The sequence below is a fragment of the Etheostoma cragini genome, chromosome 14 (assembly GCF_013103735.1).
Source record: "Etheostoma cragini isolate CJK2018 chromosome 14, CSU_Ecrag_1.0, whole genome shotgun sequence".
In the NCBI taxonomy this organism is placed as follows: Eukaryota; Metazoa; Chordata; class Actinopteri; order Perciformes; family Percidae; genus Etheostoma; species Etheostoma cragini.
In genome coordinates this window covers 3,511,742-3,521,778 of record NC_048420.1, presented here as the reverse complement: position 1 = coordinate 3,521,778, position 10,037 = coordinate 3,511,742, and the positions used below count along the sequence as shown (strand labels likewise).

Here is a 10,037-nt window from a genome sequence, read left to right as displayed (position 1 = left end):
TAGGCTATGCCATATCACGTTTCCTACATGCATTGCAGTTGAAAGTGCTTTGAAAACAAAATACACTGCCCTTGGTAATATAGCCCTTTTTATGCAGCATTTTATTCGTGCATGTCCACAAGTGTGTTTAAATTCTCACACACATCACATGCACACGTTATTGTTATGTTTGCATATTTATTTAAAAGCAAAATAGTGTAATCTTATAAAATCAGGGTCATATAAGCCCGCTTTCATAATAGGCTCCTTCTGCATAGCATCGTTTTTTAAGTGTAGGCTACTGGCCCTTTAAGCGGCGGGCGTGGCTCTTCTACTACGACCCGCCTTTTATACATAATAGCCAACTCTCCTTTCCCGGATCATATAGTGCAGTAGTCTGCAAAGAAAGTGACCACAGAGGTAGCGCAGCTATCCAGCCTGTGAGCGGCGGGATTGCGACCAAACGGACTCATCGACCGTAACAACTGTTTACAACCGAAAAAAAAGACATTCAGCGGGAAAGCTCCCATTATAGGCAGATATCGCGTAACGAGTCATTGTGGCTGCTACTTTTTTAGAACACTTAGCCTATATTGTGCACGGCGGATATATGAAGACGCACTCACTCTCAACACAAGGTAAAACTATTTTTATATCTACAGCAAGCTTCACTTCATGGAGGACGTTAATACACAGACACACGCGTATATGTAGCTAGTTTTTTAGCGAGAAACGAGCCGCTTGAAGTTCAGGGGGTTTGAGCTCAGCGCTTCTGCTGTTGCTTAATTAACTTAGCGGTGCTTTTCGGTCGCAGCTGAATTCTTTGAGCTTGATAAGGAGTTGAACCGAGGAGGAGCCACATAAACTACTTTACATAACCTACGACTCCGCCGTTTGAACAGGTTTACTGGCAGGCAGGACGGGTGTCTATCCAATTAATCTATTTCAGTCTAATTCAATCTCTATGGAAACCGCTACCCTTCTCTGTGTCACAGCGTAGCATTATTTAACGAAACACTGTTGCGAGACATGAACTTCCTAGCAACAACACAGGGTAGTTTAACTTTTTTCGGCATTAAAACATAGGATACTTTTGTAATACGTCTATTGTAGGCTACTCATTGACTTTAAGGATTAGGTTTTAGTCTTAATTGGCAGGCCCTGTTTTGATAGAGCTAGCCTTCGTTTATCTGTGACATAAAATCACAAAATCAACCCATCCTTCTAGAGGGCAACATGTCTAAAGAAAAGGTTGTGATTATGTCGATGAGGCTAACTTCTTCTAAATCTGTTGGCTCTATCTGCAGTCAGAGGAAACGGGGAGTGATTCCCACCCAGCCTGCAGCCCCCATGCCGGGCATCAGCTCCACCGCGTCTCATTATGAAAACTGGGACATGGACCACCTCGACCACTACCAACACTATTTCTACGACGACCACCACAACCCGGACGAGGATTTCTTCAAATCCACAGCGCCCAGCGAGGACATATGGAAGAAATTCGAGCTGGTACCGACCCCGCCCATGTCCCCTATCCGGACGGTGGAAGGGTCTGGCAGGGTCGGTCTGCTGTACCCGTCTCTAGGAGACAAGCTGGAGTGGGTCTCTCAGTTCTTAGGCCAGGAGGATGAACAGCACCAGCAGCAGGACCTGCCCTGCAAGCTGACCACGGCCAATGAATCCTTCGGGAACCTGAGCTCCATCATTATCCAGGACTGCATGTGGAGCGGCTTCTCGGCCGGACAGCAACTGGAGAGAGTTGTAGGGGAGCGCTGCACCTCCTGTCCCGGGACAGGCGGGACGGGGGCTGCTGCCAAAGTCGCAACCGGGTCAGCCGTTCCATCCCCGGGGAGGGCACAGTGTGCCCCCGCCGACGCGTCGGCCCTCAGCGGACTGGCAGCGGACTGTGTGGACCCGGCTGGGGTGCTCCCTTTCCCGTTAACCGGTGGATGCAAGAAACAAGTGTCCTCTGGTTCAGAGTCTCACACCGACTCATCAGGTCAGTAACATAAGGCTTTCTGGAGTACGACTATATAGAGATGCATGTGAACAGCTCTTCTTTGACTTCTAGTTTGTCTATGGTGACGTGAGATTTATGGTTGTTATCCTATGTCCATGATGGCTTCTCAATAGGTAGTTTAGTGACTATAACCACACCTTTTTATTATATTTTTGGAAAATTTAAAGGAATATTACTTAAATACGTCTACTTAGCATAATTTATCTCTATTTGCCTGCCCACATGCATTTATTCAGTTTTTGTAATGGTGGCTTAATGCTTTATTTGACCTTAGATGTCATTTAGTCAATATTGTATAGCAATGTTGCTTTGATTAGCCGTTATCTAGCAATTAGGGTTCACATGGCACATGATGACTGCATTGCGTTACCTTGGTGCACATGCTTGTAGCCAGAGCGACACGCCCATTGAAACATCTGCTTCTTGGCCTGGCTCCAGTAAACCAGCTGCTACCTCTCCCTGTTCCTCCAGTCTGACTTATGATAACAATATCCTCTCCGCACTCCCTGGCTCAGATTTTCTCATGAATTCAATAAGAGTATGCTCATTATTTTTTGGGAAATGTGTGAAACACGGAAGGGAGGAAAATCCACCCTGTTTTTAGTTATGTCTAGCCCAAATTTCCCCTGACTCAAGACCTATACTTTTTCCATTTCCAACCCATAAATCCCATATGATTGCAATTGGTATGTAGACTGCCATGTGATGTTGATCTTGGACCATGCATAATGGTGTGTGGAATTTCACAAAGGGAACTTGTTGCTGCATTCCTCCACTCAACAGGCTGCAGCGCCAATTGTGTCAGTGGGTGGATTAGGTTCGCGCCAGCCTGGGCTGTGAATAGAGCAGGATCAGCCGTTTAGGAGGTCGGCTAGGCGTGCAGAATTCTTTGACGTGAGTTTGAGGCAGTATTTCACACCTTTTTCAGGGGGTAATATGCATTCAAAGAAGAGGGGAATGAGCAGTCACAGGAAATGCATGATACTTATGCTCCAATTAAAAGCTGGTACAGGGCTACTCTTTGTCACCTACTTTCATATAAATGGTGTTGGAAAGAATAGGCAGCCCCCCTGTCTTTACTTTGTTAATCATACAAAGATTACTCATTTTTGAGTAGGCAAATCCACAGAGGTCCAATTACTTTACAAGTGTGTTTCAATTTACTGGATTAATGAAAATCTCCCAGGAGTCAAGTCAATGGGACCCTTCCTCGTGTTTATTACCCTGTTTCCACTCAAGTAAATGGAACGGCAAGTGGTTTTAGACGTGCGCTGTGTTGAATATTAGTCATCTCATTTTAACAAGAAGAGTTTCTGGTTTTCACCACCCGGGCTTCTTATCCTAACCCCATCTTTGCCTTATCATCTCATCACTCGGTCCACATGAATGAAGCGAGGGAGCCGACCAGTGAATCATCACTCTGACTCTGTCTGTGTGAGGTCATGCAGATTTCATGACACTGTGTGAACTTCATTTTTACAGAAGCATTTCATTGGTGTAAGGATGCAGGAGGCCAGTGAGAGTTTGCACTTTCCAACTTCAGCTGTCCCCTGAAGTCATTAGCAGCTATCCTGTATAAACAAACATGTAAATGAATACAATCTCTTATGCCCTTTTTTAGATGACGAAGATGACCAGGATGAGGATGAAGAAGAGATTGATGTGGTGACGGTTGAGCACAAGCAGCAACGCAAACCTCGTCGCCTGGTCAACGCTCGCAAGCCGGTGACCATAACGGTGCGCGCTGACACCCTGGACCCCGGCATGAAGCGTTTCCACATCTCCATCCACCAACAGCAGCACAACTATGCTGCTCCCTCCCCGGACACCATCCCTCCGACGGTCGAGCCGCCTCGGAAGAAGTTCCGGCAGGAGGCGTCCTCCCAGGCCCCCCAGCCGCACCGGAACTCTCATTACCACCAGCCCCGGCCCGGCCACGCCCCTCTGAACTTAGACACCAGGAGGTCTCATGGAACCGTGGCTGGAGCCAGATCAGAGTCGCCTGACCTCAGCGCTTGCTCTCCTACCTCCTCCACATCCCCTTCGTCTCCGCCCCCTTCCTCTTCCTCCTCTTCTACCTCCCACTCCCAAAGCTCTCCCTCCAAGCCCCACTCCTTCTGCCACCTCTCCAGCCCCCAGTCCTCCGACTGCGAGGACACAGACAAGCGCAGGGCGCATAACTTCCTCGAGCGCAAGCGAAGGAACGACCTGCGCTCGCGTTTCCTGTCGCTGCGGGACGAGATCCCAGGCTTGGCAGACTGCCCCAAGACGCCAAAGGTGGCGATCCTGACGCGAGCGACGGAGTACTTGCAGCAGCTGCATGCCAGCGAGAGGCAGAAGGCTCAGGAGAGGAAGCAGCTGAAATCCAGGCAGCTGCAGCTGCTGCAGAGGCTGGCACTGCTCAAACGCTCCTGAGCCGGGGAGGACGGGGGTGGGCAGTCCCCACACACGTACACTCACAGAACTGAACAGGACTATATGAAGGAGAAAAGACACTAACGTTCACTTTGAATTGGTCATGTTGGAATAGTGCGGGTGTTTGTTTTTGTTATTTTTTCTATGTTTGTGGTTTGCACATTAGCTTCTGAGTGATTGACAAGGCCGTGAGCCAATGGGGCATCTTACGCGCAGATTAATGACCATGGTAACTCATTATAAGTTTGTCAAAACTGTTACATTTACCCCTTGTTGAAAAATGTCCAAAACTGTTGCTTGCCAAGGGAAGACTTGCTGTGAACGCAGCAGCTTCTAGCTGATAAACTGCTACAAATGTGCTGTGTACCTGCTGCATGGTCTGGTCAGACGTTTTTTCTTGATTGTGGTGCGCTTGCACAGCAGCGATGTCTCCTTTTTCTGTCCGTCATCTGTCTAAACGTCTCCTTCACATTTTGTGTTCTTTATGGACCTCTGCTCTTTAGCGCTTCGCATACAACTTGCACATTTTGTCATCAAGTTGTGCCTCTTTTCTGCTGTGTTCTTTTCTTTTCTCTTCTTCTCCACAGCATGTGACGCTCTTACCTCCCTTCTTTTCTTCACACTTTTTCTTCTTTTCAGCAGTTAAGGTTTCTATCTTCATGCTTGCTGTCGGTGGGAATGCAGGGGGCTGTAGTGGGACTGTTCTGAGCCATGCAACTTTGATATTACAACTGGAAACAATATGTTCCGCACCTCCTGAAATAGCTCAGGTTAAGTCCCAACTTGTGTGCCTGCAGGTTTCCATTCAGTGATTTCTTCTGGCATCATAAATGTTTCAACAGCAGCAACAGGCCCACAGTAATGACCAGTTTTGTAGCATTATTTAGAGAAAATAAGTTGCCATACCGCCATTGTTTGAAATGTATCGTGTCTTTAATGTAAGAAAACATGATGGAGATCTTTATCAGGATTTTGACTTGATCTTTATTATTGTTGTTGTGCCATGGAGACCACCCAAAAGGTAAATGTCGGCTTCAAATGATCAACCAAAAGAAACTATTTGAGATTGGCTTAAAATTAATAAGCCACATTAAAAAAAGAGCCAATTTTTTTTCTCAATGAGGTTCAACTGTATATTTCTTTCATCTTGCTGTCTGACATGTCTGTAAATCGTTTTGCATTTGGTGTAATGCCTATAGAAGCCTTTAAATGTACGTATACTACCCTGGTGGGTGGTATGTATATAGTTCCCTTACTGTACAGTCTCCTCCAAACCAAAACCAGAGCAGTCTACTACACTCATTCTACTTTGTGTTCGGTCCTAAACCGGGGCCAAGCTTGCTGGCTTTTCATAGATAACTCAAAGCTTCTATTTTTGTTAATAAAATGATTATGAAAAAGAGAAAATAAACACTTACTGAACATTGATCACACTAGACACTTTGTCACAACATTTTTTTGTTGCAATGCCTACTTGTTTTCCTTACTGTTCATTACAATTTCTGTCTCTGGGGTATCTTTTTATTTGTAAGAGTTGACAAAAGTTTTATACTATATTTTCCTACAGAGTTGTGTTTCAGTGTGAGCTAATGACTGTTTTTGTTATTGTAGCTGGTAGGGCTTCATTGGTGGTTATGCAGAAAATTGGCATGTGTGCTCTGCTTTCCCTCTGGACTGGAAAGCACCTGAATGCTCCTGTATTCAATCAAATCACTGTAGCTGCAGCACTCTTTCAAATCTGGCACCGGTGCTGGGGAGGAAGGGGGACTTAAGAGGATCTACTGGTTTAAACTTCTGGCTGTGTGTAGCTTCGGTGACCTTTTAATGTTAATGCTTTCTCTCTGCTTTTTTTTTTTTTTGGGCAAGCCTGGTGCTCCCTATTCTTCCCCAAAGCCATGCAACAGAGAACACTGTAGCCTTGCGACTAGTACTGTAAATAACCGGGTCATGACGAGTAGCATACTCTGCTCTTAACCAGCACTCAGGAAACTCCCACGTAGGCTGTAGATCCTGTGATAGGGCATTAGCCTGTGCTTGAGGAAAGCACTCCCTGCTATAATATGCTGTATGTAACCGGGCCAGATCCAAACAAACCACCAGAGATCACTAGATCAGAGAAACCATGATGTACTTGAAAAAAATACTTCAGGACATCATTAGGTTCCCTTGTTCTTTTGAATTAGCTGCAAAGCTTTTTCTTCTAACTAATTCAGCACAAACCACCATAAGCCCTCTTTTTTTATTTTTATTTTTTTTATACATATATATATAAAGGCTGCAGCCACAGCATTGGTTTGACCATTTATGTTTGACTTGTGTGGGTCACTGGTCTCTGCTGTCGGCACAGTCGTCTACCGCGACTGTGCTTACTTACTTTGGGAATTTAACTACGTTGAGTTTGAAGCCTTGTTTCAGCACTTTGTTTTTCCTGTACCTCATAAGCCTCTATGTATGAAGAGTAAGTCAGAAAAATAATAAATTCCTGGTTTAAGATCATACATGACCTGTTTGCCTTATCACTTTATTTCTTACACACACACAAAGAATGCTCATCTAGCTTTATCTGGTTTCATTTCTAGCTGGACATGCAGTAAACCCAGTACCTTGTTTTGAACTGGATCAGAGTATGATTGCATTCCATTGAAACCACCTGTACGAGTGAACGCACATCTCCCTCTCCCCGTCCGCCATTTGTTTTAAGCAGTCTCTAAGGTAACTGATTCTGGCATCTTTGCCATGGCAACAAGCATCTTTGCTCACTGCTGCAGAGCTCCCACAGTTTCCATAGAAACAGTTATAACCATGTTGCAATCCTCCATGTAAACGCATTTCATAAACATCAAAGTTATCAACAGTCTGATTTGTTAACAAGTGCATCAATGAGTGCATCCAGTTAATATAGTTCAGTTAATGAGGATTTCTTTTACTGAACAGTTTTTTTTAATACAGTTTATTAACATGAAAAGCTGCATGTACCAATGAGAGCGTTTAGTGCACACCAGTAAGGCTAAACAGTGAAAATTATCAGATGAGAGACCGTTCACGTTATACCCCGTGAATCAATGTTACCACAGTAACGGCTGCATGTTGCCTAGTAACGTCTTTCAGCTAAACACCCACTGCGCATGCGCGTTGCCGTCAGCTGGGCGCCGCGGAAGCAGAATCATGGCGGCGTCCGCTGCTAGCGTGCAGTGTGCCTTAAGGAGAGCGATGGCACCGTCGTTGGTGGTGATTTTGGGAGCTACCGGCACCGGGAAGTCCAAGCTGGCGATTGAGATCGGAAGGCGGTTTCAGGGAGAAATCATCAGCGCCGACTCCATGCAGGTAGGACGACAGTTAGCACGAGGAGATGCGCGTGGAGGTCCTTGACATGGCAGACATAATATAATGCACATTATGACACTCTGGTGGTTGAAATAAGTCGAGGAAAACGGAATAAAACATCTGCTGTTCGGTCAAATGAACTTAGCCCCGAATGCAAGCTAGCACGCTGTCTTCTAACTCTGTGTTTCTGAATGAGAAGCTAAGCTAAATGCTACAGCGCGAGTTAGCAGCAGGCTAAAGCCTCAGTCAGAATGCCAGTCCTTCACCATGAACAGGTCTGCGTGACTCGGATCCAACACAACACCTCACTTCAGGTCCACACAGCAGGACAAGACACGTCTCAAAAGCAGCAGGACAGTCTGTCTTTCTCTACAGGTCGGGTTAAATACATTAAGTCAAGGAGAGCTAAAGTCTTCTGTGACCATGAAGATCAAACAACTCCTATCAGTTCATTTATGACTGCTTATCTTAGATCTTATGTGTCAGGGTGAAGACTATCAACTGGACAACAACAGATGGGGGCTAGCTATAAAAAAAATGGGTTTGGCTTTCAGTGACAATGTGCAAAGGAGCAAGGTCATGGTGTCTGAAATGATGATAACAAGTATGTTTTTCTTATGGTTTAGGGAGGGGAGGAAGTGTAAACCATTTAAAGAACATTGTTGTTAAATCTTATGTGGTGTCGTCGGCATGCACACTACAGTGAAATCCTGAAGTTGATCTCAATCATATCATGAAGAGAAAGGAAAAAAAAATACTTGAAACTGAAATACCACTTCAGCAAAAGAAAGTACACAATTGCACGGATGCAGATCATAGATAAATTACTGTAAAAAGCTAGAATACATACTGTGTGTTTGTGTATATATATATATGGGTTAGGGTTATATATTATAAATTCTAAGTAAATACATGTTCTCCCTTAAAATACAGGGGGCATAAGTATTTTAATTTATAAAGTTTTTTTTTTAAACAGCCCCCCCCCCACACACACACACACACACACACACACACATCATCATCACATACCCTTCACCGTACATAGAGATAGGCATGGGGAACTTTCCATAAGATCATCTCTCAATGCAAATCACAATCACACCAGCTATTAAGCTAACTAAAATAACACCATGCCAATCTCTAGGTATGGTGAAGGGTATGTGATGATGTTGGGAGGGGAGACTTTATCAGAATGCATGGTATCCTGATCCATGAAATAACTGGCAAATATGAATACAAATGTTCCTGCTTCTATGGGAATATAACATAGGGGTGTGTATATTTATGCCCCCTGTATTAGGGAAGAATATTTCTTTATGTTCGATACAGTACTCGTTCTGAAAGAAAATTGGTGTCCTTAAATGTTGGATTTTTCAAATCTTTTTAATTGAGGCATTAAGATCAATTTCCAAAAAAATATTTTTTTCCTAGTCCTCCTTTTTAGTCAACTTTAGCACGGGTTTCTATACTTATGAGCATCACTGTATAGTCAATAATCATGTGAAGGAAAATAAATAACTGAAAACCCAAAAAAGACTTTTGGATGAACAGAATCAGGCAGGTAAGGAGTCTATCTGCAGTGTTAGCAACATTAAATACAGTTATTGCAGAGACAAATATTCAAAATATTTTATAAAGGTATATAAGCTAAATAATCTCTACGTACTCGACATTGTGGCTACTTTCAAATAAACAGCAATTTGCCAGGAGGATATGTGTGATGGCGATCATTAGGCCTAAATAGACATAAACACAGAGTAGTAGTTAAAAGGTACTTTATATTGTGTTATTTAGATACTCTAATATCAGAATTAGAGGTACTTTATTGATCTCCGCGGGGGAAATTGGGTTACGGTACAGTTGCTCCCAGTGCATTCATTATACTACAATACCAACAATATATAGGCATTATAGAAAGAAGAAATATGTATCAAATATTCAAACAGATATAGATATGGTGGCTCCGTCTGATTAAAGCAATGAAAAAAAAATGTATTGAGAGCAGTCATGCATTATTATATACTGTATAATATATTTATTGGTTATTTCATCACTGTCTTATTGCTAATACAGTTACAATTACAGTAAAAATAAGCATATTCAACAGGAAGTAGTTAAAGCTTTCTATAATAAGCAGGGAGGTCCTAGAGGTGTATGACTACATATGTCTGTTTTATTAGTTTTGGGAGGTGTGTGTGTGGGTGTGTGGTGACATTGGAAAAAAAAAAAAACCTCTCAGGCCTGGGTCTCTTTGCTCCGCTCGCTCTCTCTCTCTCTCTCTCTCTCTCTCTCTCTCTCT

General features: G+C 43.7%; 2 protein-coding genes across 3 annotated transcripts in view; both read left to right on the top strand.

Annotated features, from left to right (window-relative positions):
• The first annotated feature begins 345 nt into the window (after nucleotides 1-345).
• myclb (MYCL proto-oncogene, bHLH transcription factor b) lies at nucleotides 346-6,912 on the top strand. The gene is made up of 3 exons (XM_034891966.1): nucleotides 346-617; nucleotides 1,287-1,978; nucleotides 3,621-6,912. Exons 2-3 carry the CDS (start codon nucleotides 1,330-1,332, stop codon nucleotides 4,412-4,414), a joined length of 1,443 nt encoding a protein of 480 aa, XP_034747857.1. The 5' UTR covers nucleotides 346-617; nucleotides 1,287-1,329; the 3' UTR covers nucleotides 4,415-6,912.
• Nucleotides 6,913-7,521: 609 nt separating this feature from the next.
• The window catches only part of trit1 (tRNA isopentenyltransferase 1), a 24,333-nt gene continuing 21,817 nt past the window's right edge, over nucleotides 7,522-10,037 (top strand). For both annotated transcript variants that reach the window (XM_034891970.1, XM_034891969.1), the window contains exon 1: nucleotides 7,522-7,738. In XM_034891970.1, the coding sequence (XP_034747861.1) occupies nucleotides 7,580-7,738 (159 nt within the window). In that variant the 5' untranslated portion in view covers nucleotides 7,522-7,579. The remainder of the gene's footprint in view (nucleotides 7,739-10,037) is intronic.

What these genes read in the sequence shown, in the direction of transcription:
- myclb (XM_034891966.1), top strand. Translation starts at nt 1,330, where the DNA reads ATGCCGGGCATCAGCTCCACCGCGTCTCATTATGAAAACTGGGACATG. An exon ending in GTCTCACACCGACTCATCAG is followed by an intron (nt 1,979 to 3,620) that starts GTCAGTAACATA and finishes GCCCTTTTTTAG; the next exon opens with ATGACGAAGATGACCAGGAT.